At 42.0% G+C, this 13,624-nt stretch overlaps 1 protein-coding gene across 5 annotated transcripts in view; it reads left to right on the top strand.

Moving 5' to 3' along the window:
* DPP10 (dipeptidyl peptidase like 10) overlaps nucleotides 1–13,624 on the top strand; it is a gene marked incomplete at both ends in the record, with an annotated part of 1,361,190 nt that overhangs the window by 668,912 nt on the left and 678,654 nt on the right. For 2 of the 5 annotated variants that reach the window (XM_079710346.1, XM_079710345.1), the window contains one exon: nucleotides 8,307–8,345. The exons of 2 other annotated variants lie outside the window; for them this stretch is intronic. In XM_079710346.1, coding sequence (XP_079566472.1) covers nucleotides 8,307–8,345 — 39 coding nt within the window. Of the gene's footprint in view, nucleotides 1–8,031; nucleotides 8,104–8,306; nucleotides 8,346–13,624 lie in introns of those variants that run through there. One more of the 5 variants, XM_079710342.1, reaches the window with a different exon arrangement.

Below are 13,624 nucleotides of genomic sequence, written 5' to 3'. Positions count from 1 at the left end.
ATCTGCTCATAAGCAGTGGAAAATTCCAAGTTTATTTGGCTTTCACTTAATGTTTTGAAACACAGCAATATCTGGTGAGCCTTTACCCATATCCAGACTCAGCAGATCAGAGGATTGTCAAGATTATATAATTCCTACATGTTAAATAGAAAAAGGTAAAATATTCTGAGAGAATAGGGAGACAGAGAAAAGATATTTTCCCTGGGTGACACTGTTCAATAAATTAAATAAAAAATAAGTTCATAGGAGATTCTGAGAGGGCTTACTATTGAAGTGGTGAGGAGAAGAATTATTTTTTTCAAAGTGTATTTCCTCCAAAACCTCTTTTACTTAAGCAACGAGACTGATGTAGACTCCTACCCACACAGAAACTGTACCTCTGCCCCCAACAGGATTTCTCCCCCACCCCCACAAATTACAGTGTAGTAGAAAGATAAAATGTCTCTTGTGACAATTAGAATGCTGATCAAGCTAGTACAGAATAAATAAATTTATTGTGCAGTGAGGTATACACTAGAAGAAGTGTTAATGAGGAGTGTCTCTGTGAAGTTGAGTTAGGAAAGGATGTGAGAGGAGCTGAGTCCTAATACATCAACTTCATTTGGGAAGATGAACAAGTGAGTGGATGGCTTCTCCATAGGGAGGGGTAGGAGACCACAAGAGAGACTGCCCATCCATTCTATGAGGCTATTTTGATGTCCTATCAAGTAGGATTAAACACTCATATCAACACTGCTGACTCAATAAAATAGCTAATTAAATGGTATTTCTCTAGTCATTGATTTGTATAAACTGTGATATTTAGTATAGATTCTCTCTACCTCCTCCACTGACATGTGTAGTCAATTGTTAAGTGCAAAAATGATAAACATTACAAGAAAATATAGGCTTGATATTGATTGAAAAATATCAAATATAAATCAACTAGAGAGGATAAGGAAATTAAAATTTGGACTATGCTTTCTAAAATTGTATGAATACATAAAATAAAACAATGGCAGGAGCTATACTTAAGACTTAACCAAAAGGAATTAAGGTATTTCACAATTCTTATGAAAACATTAACAAAAATACAAAAGACTTAATATACCCAAATATCCCTAATAGCTTTAGAAATCATCTTTTGTCTTTTCCCCTCTTTTTCTCTTCCCACTTTTCCTTGATCTCTTCTTCCTCTTTCTCCTTTTTAGATTTGAATAAAGATACACAGAGTTAATAAATATTTAAATTGATAAGATAGATTTTTTTTTTTTTTTTTTTTTTTTGCGGTACGCGTGCCTCTCACTGTTGTGACCTCTCCCATTGTGGAGCACAGGCTCCGGACGCGCAGGCTCAGCGGCCATGGCTCATGGGCCCAGCCGCTCCACGGCATGTGGGATCTTCCCGGACCGGGGCATGAACCCGTGTCCCCTGCATCGGCAGGCGGACTCTCAACCACTGCACCACCAGGGAAGCCCGATAAGATAGATATTAGGTGACTCAATTATCTTCCCAAATATTGATAGATATAGCTGACAGATAAATAGATGAATATAGGATATAAGAAGTGATCTACAAAAATAGCAGGCAACCCATCTAGGCTAATAGGTTAAACAGAGTTAAATAGTGGTTAGTAATGAGAGATGTATTTTATGTGCCTCATTTCAATAGAGGTCACACCCCAAGATATCCTGGAACTATATTTGTAAAATCTAAACAGATGACTCTGGGGTGAAAGGACTGGCTGGGAATCCAAGGACTTGGCCTCAGTTTCCTTTGGAGATGATAGAAGAAGAATTTCTAGTGGTAGAAACTCTAGTGGTAGTAGTGGGAGAAGAATGCCAGGGGCCCTTTAATGTTAGTGGATCGTCTGGAGCCTTTTCACCTAAATCTTAGACTAGACTATCTTTTGTTTTCAGGGGGAAAATTCATAAGGGAGTTTGAATCTAGTGCTAAATTCTTAAAAATACATTTAGCATGGTGAAATTGGCACAAAAGCTGGAAATTCTCTCTTCTCTCCAAAATTAGTCAAGATCTCACTGTAAAAGTTTTCTCTTTCAATTTATAAAATATTTCTCTGAATGGGAAACGTGCTTTGTGCTATTCTGGGAATTATATAAGGAAAGAAGTTAGGTAACCATTATGAAGTCTGAGTGTAGGAGAAGTCTCAGTTATAATGTACTTTTCAAGGACAAAAGATAAAGAGGTTATTTTGAATCATTAGAAAATCAAGCCTTGGTTAGAAAGTGAGAAATACCAGGTTCAGAGAAATTTATCTATCACAGACTTATTATCTGAAAAGAAGAAACGTTATGCCAATGTTTCTAAGTACTCTTCCACATCTGACAATCTTTCTGTCATTTGTGGACAACATCTGATTCAGGAAAGTTGATTTCATTTCTAAAGAAATAGGAAGATCAGGAAAAAAATAATCAACAAAAAGAAAGAGAAGGTATTTTTTTTTACAATGCTAACAACCAATTCATTAAATAATTACTCTTTAAAAAAATCAAATGAATCAACACAGATCCCTTGAAAGCATCTAGGTAAAAATAATCATAACAGGTAAATTGCCCACATTCTAGATGTTTTGGTGTTGTGATTCAGCTATACATTGGAGAGAAATTATTACATGGGAAAAGTCATGATCATTGTTTTCCTGTCTTAATACCTTTATATATGATATGTCACAGAAGGGCTGTTGGGGGTAAAGGAAGATTCGAGGTGTGTTAATGTAACAACCAAGGGGACTGTACAGCCCGGGGTCTCAGTGCGAATGAGCAGTTTGTCAATATCTTCCAGTCTCCAGTGAGCAACAAGAATGGCTCTCAGGATATTGCAACTCTGTCTGCTTCCACCAGAGATCATAATTGGGCTATGAATTTTTACAACAGGAAAGTTCCTATCATAGACAGAGACTGACAACAAGTTTAGTTAAATTAATGCCAAGAGCATCTTAGAACAACAGGATGAGCAGTGTGCATGGATATCACTCAAATATGTAGTGACGCTGCTTCTTTTTCTTCCTTTTTTATTAATATATTTTTGTGATAGTTTACTGGTTAGAACTTCTAATATATATCTTATTTCTGAGGATTGCTCAGCATACTGGTTTTCTGCCCAATGACATGATACGCGCTTTGGGGAATTCAAGAAACCGACTGAGATGAGTAGAGATGATTTATAAATCGAAAGCAAATGATAGCGGAAGATGTGAACTGAAGCTATTTCTTGATCTCCGGAAAGCTAATTGGGCACGTTTCAGGCCAGGTCTCTGAAGCCACAGCTCATGAACTGTCTTTCTGATGCTCTGCTCATTATGGACACTCAATAGAGGACCAGCTAATGCTAGAGAAGTCCCCATCAAAGTGGCCTTTATGTGACATTGCAGATTTACTTCAGGAAAGAGAGAAGGAAAAAGAAGGGAGAGATTTCAGGCAATCAGCCCTTACAGAGTCCTATTTGCCTTAAGTAATTGATCTGAAACTGAAGAGTTTGTCTGTGAAGGCTACCAGGCTTCATAAATTCTCAAGGGACTTTGTCTTCGTCTAACACATCAGGGTTTAGCCAGGCTTTATTTGTTACTGGTTGTTGGAGTACATGTGGGATTTTATGGTCCTGGGTCTACTCTTTGAAATGGAAGACTGAATACAGCACACATGACCTAAGTATTCTGGAACAACCCATGTTTGCCACTGACGCTTAAGCGTTTTAACAATAATCTTCAATGAATTTAATTATTATCTAAATCTCATAACCTATCCTCAATTATTCATATTAATAATTCTAGGTAAAATGAAATGTACTGCATTGGCATCACACTTTTAAAGAATCAAATATCAAGGAAAGAAAGACATCACAAATGGTCACAATGCTGTATAGGAGAAAGTTTTTGAGCGACTTGGGAAATTTAAATCAATATATTGAGGAAGCAACATAGTGGGTTATGTCTACATGGGAACCTGAAACTAGGATTTGAGGCAGTAAAAATTTTCAGAAAGGAATAGTGGAGTCTGAATCCTAGAAATCTTCCTGAATAATATGGCCGCATGTTGCAAGGTTTGGATATTTATAAAACAAAATAGAGGGGATTTTGCTGAACAATCTCTTCAGGTTTTTGTAGTTATAAGAGTCTGATTTCATTCCATGAAATCCGCAGGAAAACCTCCTTTATCATTGCCTGAGTGTTATAAAATGAGTGGTTGTCCATGAGCTAGCTCATCAAAGATAATACATGAAAAAAGTACTCAAAAATATTTTATAAATCTGGGACTTCCCTGGTGGTCCAGTGGTTAAGACTCCGCCTTCCAATGCAGGGGGTGTGGATTCGATCCCTGGTCAGGGAGTCAAGATCCCACATGCTTTGTGGCCAAAAAACCAAAAACATAAAACAGGAATATTGTAACAAATTCAATAAAGACTTTAAAAATGGTCCACATCAAAAATATTTTATAAATCTCTATAAAACTCTCCTTTAATAGATCTTTACTCTTCAGAAATGATAATCTGTAAATAAATTAATTTTAATTTTCAGATTTCTAAAAATATTATCAAGACAAGAATTGTTACTATACACTTATGTGTAACTAGAGAGCAGGGGAAAGTTTGGTGGATATTAAGGATCCTTTGTGAAGTAATTTACTTATCTACTGATTTTTTTTGTATTTGTATAAGTACTTAATTGTCTCACTAAGTTTTAAACATATATAATTTATCATTCCGATGATAGTCTTTGCTCCATAAAAGTAATATATAGTCAAAGAAATTTAGAGAAAGAAGACTTTTTTTTTTTTTTTTGCGGTACACGGGCCTTTCACTGTTGTGGCCTCTCCTGTTGCGGAGCACAGGCTCCGGACGCGCAGGCTCAGCGGCCATGGCTCACGGGCCCAGCCTCTCCGCGGCATGTGGGATCCTCCCGGACCTGGGCACGAACCCGCATCCCCTGCATCGGCAGGCGGACTTTCAACCACTGCGCCACCAGGGAAGCCCGAAAGAAGACATTTTAATGGTCACCTAGTCTAAAGTTTTGAATGTTATCATATAAGGAAGCAGAGGCAGGACATAAGTGACTTAACCCTGGCCCATACCTCTATGTGTGATGGGGCTAGGGTGCAACTGCCAATCTGATAACATCTAATCTGGTACAGGTCCTCTTCTCTACACTGCACTAGGATTATATCTAACTGAGTAGTTTTAAACTTTGTAGATGTTTGATTGTAAATTAGTGTTTTTTTTTTAGACGATAATCTATAATCAGAAACCATATAAAACTCAGCGGGAGATGTTCTCTCTCAGAATGTAAGTTATTTTTTTTTTCTTCTTGAACAGTAGACTTTTTTCTTTAATAAGAAATGAAGTAGAAAATCCTACAATGTAATTCAAGGGCATCACATTTCAAAAAATAGAGTATTTAAGTTGGGGACATCAGTTTACCTGTGATTAAGTTTTAATTAATGCCCTTAACTTAGATCCCAACAGCTACAAAATAATGTTCTTATCTTAGACAAAATAAGAACCCACCAAAAAGACACAGACTCAAATTAAATCAAAGAAGCTTTCCTTCAAAAAAAATGATACATGTACACAAATACACATTATACATGAAACATACAACTAATATCTTGAATTGTGACCCAAGTGAATTTTATCTGAATACTGAAAATAGATGCAAGTTGAACATCTTAATTCAATCAAATAAGTCATCTTAAATAGAATGAGGATAATTCCCTCTGGTCTATACTTGTCCCATGTGGACAGAAATCTTTGCACGTAACTAAATTCCTGCAAGTCAAGTCAATTGTCCAAAATAGAAACATATTCAAAGGATGAATACACTGAAATAATGAACAGAAGAGCAAAATATAAAGACAGAAATACTTTTTTGTTTTTTTTTGCGGTACGCGGGCCTCTCACTGTTGTGGCCTCTCCCGTTGCGGAGCACAGGCTCCGGACGCGCAGGCTCAGCGGCCATGGCTCACGGGTCCAGCCGCTCCGCGGCATGTGGGATCCTCCCGGACCGGGCACGAACCCGTGTCCCCCGCATCGGCAGGCAACTCTCAACTACTGCGCCATCAGGGAAGCCCAAGACAGAAATACTTTTAATGTAGCTCCCTTTCTCTCAAAATATTACATGTGAGGGAAAATCTGGATTGTCAGATTTAATGGATGAATTGCCCAACAGCTATTTTACTATTGTTTCATATGAAAATTGTGTTTTGTACTTTTACAACTAGCAGAGTTATTCCTATCACAAAGTTATTTCTATCAAAATGGACCAACACACTATTACAGGTCACTAGTAATATGTACTTCACTATCTGTTTTTGAAAAGCAAGCTCTCTCTCCAGTCAAATACTACCGTTTTAGTAGAGAAAGTCATTTTTGTTCTCTAATCTACTCAAATCTGGTGAACATTGCTTTCTTTAAAAAAAAAAAAAAATCTTAAAGGCTTAGGACAGTTAATGCTTAGGACAAGTGTGACAATGCATGTTTCAGGAATTAACAGGGCAGGAGCTCAATTCCTTTTATCCTACAACATTCCCTCAGCTAGGAGGTGGCTAGTTCTTGGACTTAAGTGACTCGGACAAGGATGGAGTTGGTCCTTAGCCAATAAAACATGACTCAAGCTTACTCCGTTCCCCTCCCCCCCACATATGCTAGGTCCCTTCTGCTGAAAACTCCTCACGACCCATGTTCTAAGTCCAGTCATACTGGATATTTAACTCCTCCAGCCTTGTCTCTGGTCAGCCTGTGCCTGAGACTCAGAAATGCTTTTTGTCCATCTGCTTCGGGCGGGTCCTTTCTAGCAGCCCGGGAAAGCCACGTGCTAGCGCATATGGATGAAACTGATGGACATCGTCTATTATACCCACAGGAATTCAGCCTCCAAAGAGCTCATTGACTCATTGATTTGTATCCATGCTCCGGGCTCCTGGTACCCACACTATAACGTAAACTCCCTGCTGGCGGGGAATTTGGAGAGTGTGTTTGGCACAGGATAGGTGCTCAATAAACAAACTTTGAAAGGGAGAGAGTTGTGTTGAGCAAAGGGAAGGCTGCAAAGGTACTTAAAATTTGAAGGGTTTTCTACGTGTCCAAAGAAAGAGAGAGAGAAAAAAGAAAAAAGTGTGAGTACCAGAGTATCATCATTATTGTTTTTATTCAACCTTTAGGAATTCCACTGGCATTCACCAGAGAGCTAGCAGGGGAATCCAGGCTGGAGGCTAAAGGACCCCTGTCCATTGACCCAAATCAGGAGGCGCAAAGCCTCGGGTCATAAGCTATGACACCCTCTTGGGTCCGGACAGGTGCTGGTGGCCCGGATGGGGCTCTGGACCCCCAGTACCCCAATGCCCCCTGCCTTCTCGGAGCGCTAGAGCATGCCCAGTGGCAGCGCTGGAGCCACGGAGGGCTTTGCACGCTGGCACTCCGCTTCTCCGGGTTTTAGCAGGAGCCTGCGGGGTGATTGGGGGGGTGGTGAGGGGACCCGTGGAGCCCGGCAGCCTTGGTCGCGCGTGTGGGGAGCTGGCGCGTGGCGCAGGGCTCTCTCCTGCGTTGCGGTTACTGGGGAGATGCTGGAGCGCGGCGCCCGGCTGCTCCACCTGGCGGGCTGAGCGCTGCGCGGGGAGCCCCGGGGGGCGGGCGGGGGGCGCGGACTGCGGTAGAATGCGAGCCGGGCTCCTCCGGGACTGCGAGACAAAGCTCGAGCGCGGTCAGGTGCCGCTCGCCCGCCGCTCGCCGCTCCACTAACTTGTCTCTTGCTGGTGTCTGGTCTCCAAGGCTCTCAACGCTTTGGGGGTGGTGAGAGGCGGGGGGCGGGGGGAGTTAGAGGGTCTGCGGTGGCCGGAGGAGGGATCCTGCAAGGGGGGAGCCTGCCTGGTGCCGCTCTCCTTCCCTTCCCTCTCGCTCCCCTCCCCCCACCCCGTCGCTGCCGCTTTCCCTTCCGCCAATTCGGAGAGCGTCGGGCGCCTGTGACATGCGATCGCTGCCAAGTGACGGACCCCGAGTCTGAAGTGCCCGCGAGGAAGTGAGCGCCGACGCGGGCCGCCGGCGATGACAGCCATGAAGCCGGAGCAGCAGCCCACCCCGGGGGCCCGGGCGAGCCAGGCTCAGTCGGCGGACCAGGTGAGAGCTGGCAGCTGCGGCCAGGCCCGCCAGGGGAGGGAGGCTGCAAGCCGCGCTCCCCCCGCCCCTCAGCCCGGGCTCGGCTCCCACGCCTCCCTCTCCCCACCCTCCCCCCGCCCCAGTTCCAAGGCTCTTCCTCAGCTCCTGCATGGACTCGGCAGGAAGTTAGAGCATCTGAGCGCGCTCCGGGGCCGGGCGAGAGGATGCGCAAGGTGGAGAGCCGCGGGGAAGGGGGGAGAGAGGTAAAGGCTGGGGTGGCCCAGGGAACCCCAGCGGGAGGGCCCCCGAGGGAGGGAGGGAGGGAGAGGTGGCCGGGGCCAAGGCTCCCAGTAACGCACGTTGGAGGAATTGCTGCGCGCCTGGAGGCGTCCACTTGCTGGGTTCGAGCCCTGTCTTCACGTAGCTCGTGAGACGAGCGCTGGCCAAAGCTACCCGAGTAGGCAAATGACCTTTAGGCCGGCAGAGTTTTTCCTTTCCTTTCTTTTTTTCCTTTGAGGAGACGGGGACGGGGGCGCACAATGGGGGAAGAGGGTACACCACTCATCTGTGGTCTGCTTGGAACGGAGCTTGGAGCAAAAAGGCATAATTAGGGGGAACTGGGAAGATACTGGCTTTAATGATTTGTTGGGTCCAGATGTGTTGTGTCTGCAGAGATGAGGTGCCCTGTGCCAGCTGAGGGTTATTTTAATCGCTTTTCCGGTTTTCCGCTCCGGCCACCCCCTTTGTGTTTCGGTCTTTGGGGATCTGTAGCATAACCGTTTCTGTCCCTGGATTGGGGTGACTCGGGAGTTCGGTGTCGCTTTTTCCCGAAGTTGGAGGGTCGGGAGCGCCGAGGTGCCCTGGCAAAGAAGAGGGCGGCTGTGAGAAGCCCGGTCGAAATGCTGTCACGTTTACCTGAATTAGAGAGTCTGAACCTAGAGGGTTACACTTAGGTCAGCGGATAACTAGAGAGCTGGAGAAGGGAGGCGCCGGGGTACATAGATGGTCCCTTTGCCCCGAGTGCACTGTTGAAGGCCGCCCGACGCATTTCTGGCAGAGACACTCCTAGCTCACGGCTAGACATGGGTCAAGGGGGTGAGCGAGGCTCCAGTAGCATCTCGGCTCTTCGCATATTCTAAGCATTGAGGAACTAGTGAAGAGGAGCTGTCCAAATCGTCCTGAGTGGCGGGGGCGGGGGGTTGGGGGCGGCAGAGGAGGCGACGCCAGGGCTGCCGTTATTAATATTCTAGTCCTGGTCATTGCTCCTGGCTGGTGGCCTCTCTCTTCTCCTTTTCCCTCCCCGTCTCATTTCCCTCACATATGTTTCACACAGGTGGTGAGGATTACTCAATGCCTTAAAGCTCCCCATCCCTTTACTGGGATGAATGTTGCAGTTTTTACAAAGCAGTTGTTTTCTTAAACATCCTCTTTGCTCCCTACCCTGCGATAAATATGAAACTATTAAAACATTTGTATTCCATTATATGTCCCTTCCCCTCATACCTCTTTTCCCTGCTCCCTCCTGCAGACACCACAAAGTAACAGCTGGTTAGCAGATTATAAAAATAATGTCAGGAGAGGAACATGGATTTAATATCCTCTTTCAGACTGACAGCCCTTCAACTTCATTAACAAGCCACTGAGCCTCTCTACTGCTCTTGGAATGATGCTACCAATAAGAAGGATTAGTCAGGTGAGAGTCCCCCCACGTGAAATCTTTGCTCACTAACCTGTGACACCAGCTGGTTACTTGAGGTGCTGCAAACAGTTCAGTGCTCGTGGAGGTGGGGAAGGAGAAGCCAAGCACAGCACACAGAAGCTGAAAACGTATATGTAAATGGTGGACAAGCGGTATATGGACAGCAAAGCCTTTTGTCAGAACGAATCTGCTACTTAAAATTCATATGAAGACAGAGATTCAAGTTTGAATCCCTTGTTTCTCTTGTTAGTGTGCATTTTTGTTTATGGTCACTTCGACTAGTCAGGGAGTGGCCATTTGCAGAACTCTTGTTTTAACTGAGTTTTTTAAAGTGCCTTTCTGAGCACTGACATGATTTGAAAATGTCAATGGTATGCATATTACGCTTGAGTTAAAAGGAAAGAGATTGATTTCTCAAGGGAAAAGAGACTGAAATATACATGGCAGCATCCCATTGGGGATTTTCCAAGCACTCCCAGAAAATACCTGTATGTAGTCTCTTCTTTGTCTAAAGCTTGACATGTGAAATGATGACCAGATGATGTGGACGATTGCTGTGAGTGCTTAAGCTATTTCTTCTAAGATTACTACATTTTTATTAACAGTATTAGTCATTGTGACCTAATTCTGCGGTTGTCAGACAACTCTCATGTGGTCCTAGATATAATACCTCCATATAGACATGATTGATTGTTCAAGTTTCTGCGATATTTCTGGCAAAAAAAAAAGATTCACAAATTTATCTAAAACTGTAGCTTTATGAAGTTCTACTTAATGGTTAAATAAGGGGCGTGTTCCAGCTAGTCACTTAGTAGGTATTGATTTTGAGTGATTTAAGCTTTTGAATGTTGTCAGAAAGGTCCTTCGCTTTCTGTGGTAGAGACGTTTATGAAACCTCAAAGATGCCTTGTCCTGATGCCGTCAAACGCCCATTTCCACTTACAGCGCCGTGGAAGATCATAGTCTTTCCTCTGGGTGAAATGGTTATGGACCACATAATTTGGTTGTTGTGATGGTCCTTTAGAGAGCTGGACGTCCCTGTTTCATCTTATCTGCTCTGGTACAGGGTGCCATGACCAGAGGCAGCCCTTCTTCTGGGAGCAGCTGCAGCAAGAATAACAGGAACTGAATATTTTTATTAATGTTCTGAATCATTGGAGATACTTTTATCATCTCAGTAGTCTTGCCTTTAAAGCTTCATTGATTAAATAAATGTTTATAACAGGTACTTCTGTTGTGTTTATAACACTCCATATTTACAAAATGTCTAAAAATAAATGCCTTGCTATTGGTAGAAACAGTCATTCCCACTTAGCGTATAATCAATATCCATTTTACATCAAGGGATACAAAATCTTGAGTGGCTAGTTGTAACTTATTATTAGGTTTCGAAATCACTTCCTGAATGCTTGCTGTGTGCCGAGTACTGTCCTCTGGGTTGATAAGGTAACATTCAATGAATACATTTTTCTGTTTGATCCTCAAAGCAACTTTTTCAGTTAGGTCTTGTTGTTATTCCTGTTTTAGAGATGAGAACACAGAGGATTAAAGAAACTAAGCAACTTGATCAACCTTGACTTCATAAGTGGTAGAGATGAGACATAGCCCTAGTCTATGGCATTTAAGAAAAATAAGCTCATTTAAGTCTAAAGCTCCACCTTTTGGACTTCCCTGGTGGCAGAGTGGTTAAGAATCCAGCTGCCAATGCAGGGGACACGGGTTCGAGCCCTGGCCCGGGAAGATCCCACATGCCCCGGAGCAGCTAAGCCCATGTGCCACAACTACTGAGCCTGTGCTCTAGAGCCCATGAGTCACAACTGCTGAAGCCTGTGCACCTAGAGCCCATGCTCCTCAATAAGAGAAGCCACCACAATGAGAAGCCCGTGCACCACAACAAAGAGTAGCCCCTGCTTGCTACAACTAGAGAAAGCGAGCAGCAACGAAGACCCAATGCAGCCAAAGATAAAAAATATAAATAAATTAATTTAAAAAAAGCTCCACTTCTAACCTCTACACAGTTATAGTTCAACACACTCCAATTAGCATAATGCAGAAGAATTGCAAATATTATGTATGTGTGTGTACAAATTTACAGTGATTATAAAGTAAAGAATTTGTTTAAAGCTTCAACTATAAATGTAAATAATATCTCTTGAAATTTAAAAGTTAACGTAATATCTCTTCTGTTGATTAAAATAATATAAAAAGAACCAGATATACCCTGATAAGTACATAGGAACTTAAAAAAATTTTTGTATCATTTGCCCTTGGTATGATGAGACTTTCAAGGCTTCTTAAACAAGTACATTTTTATAGTTAGACCTGGTTTAGAATTTGCCCACATTGCCACCAGGTGGCACCCTTTTGCTGAGTCCAATGGGGAAAAGTATTTCCTAAAATGTTTGACAGTCCTCAGCTCCAAAAAAATGAAATCAAACAAAAACAAAAACAAAAACAAACAAGGAAAAAACCCATAACCTCACTTTCTGAAGTATGACTAAAAAGTGTATTTTTATAAACAACTCTTTGGCTGTAGAGGCAGCATTAGTTATGCATAAAATAAACAAACAACAACAACAAGACTCATTCTGGTAGAAATCCAGTCACTTACAGTTCAGCACATAGCAGCCTCTTGATGAAATAATTCATGGTCAAAATTGCGATTAAGGGCTTCCCTGGTGGCGCAGTGGTTGACAGTCCGCCTGCTGATGCAGGGGACACGGGTTCGTGCCCCAGTCCGGGAAGATCCCACATGCCGCGGAGCAGCTAGGCCCGTGAGCCATGGTCACTGAGCCTGCGCGCCCAGAGCCTGTGCTCCGCAACGGGAGAAGCCCCAACAGTGAGAGGCGCGTGTACTGCAAAAAAAAAAAAAAAAATTGCGATTAAATATGTAATGTATAAAATGCCTTTTGTAAAATACCTATGGTACATTTGGCTTTTATGTAATATTAACCTAAAAAGTTTTCATAAAAAAATTAGGATTCACTATTTTTATTCCAACTTTGGTCTAGCAAACCTGATTAAAATTTTCAAATGTATGCTTAATGAACTCATAAAAAAGTTATTCTTCTTTTTTCCCTTATTAATACATAAACATGTTATAATTTAGTTTATAAAGTATTGTTTTTAACGCAGAACCTCAAAAATAGCTTTTAGAAACCATGTTGAAAATTTTTATTTAATAGAAGGTTTATTACTTCTGAGCGTTCAACATAAAATATATACTGTCTTATTGGTGGAAGAATTCTATATGATTTGGTTATGAAAGACATTTGATGCAGGTGCTATGTAGAAGTCTTTATAACTTAGGAGATATTATACGTTTCCTACCATCCCTCAATTTCTTATTATATTTATTTTACGTATATCTTATTGCATACACATGACATTCTATCTACTGCGTTTAGAACATACCACAAAACATTCCTTGCTTATAAACTTCTAATCTCTCTGTTTATTTCAAAGACTGAGCAAATTGCACATTTAAGAAAGATTATATTAAAAACAAGTTAAAGAAAATCGTATTATTAAATATTAATGCTGCATTATCTTATGAAGTGCATTACATTGGAAACAAAACACTGAAACCAAATTTCTCCCAGTTTGAGTAAAAATAAAGCTATTTCCCAGTTTTCGTTCCTTGAATCATTTATGATTACATAATGTTTTAAGCTTCTAGTACTTATAGGCATATTTTAGATTTATTTACATTTTACCAACATACACAAAACTAGAATGTTGCAACTAGGACTGTGAGCTTTTGTGCCATCAACCAGGAGTATTTCTTTACTACTGTCTATAGTTATGCACTGGAAGCACAGATTCAAGTTCATATCTCAGCTT

The sequence above is a fragment of the Hyperoodon ampullatus genome, assembly GCF_949752795.1.
Source record: "Hyperoodon ampullatus genome assembly, chromosome: 8".
In the NCBI taxonomy this organism is placed as follows: domain Eukaryota; kingdom Metazoa; phylum Chordata; class Mammalia; order Artiodactyla; family Ziphiidae; genus Hyperoodon; species Hyperoodon ampullatus.
Note: the sequence above shows the minus strand (reverse complement) of the source record. Positions and strands in the feature narration are given on the sequence as shown.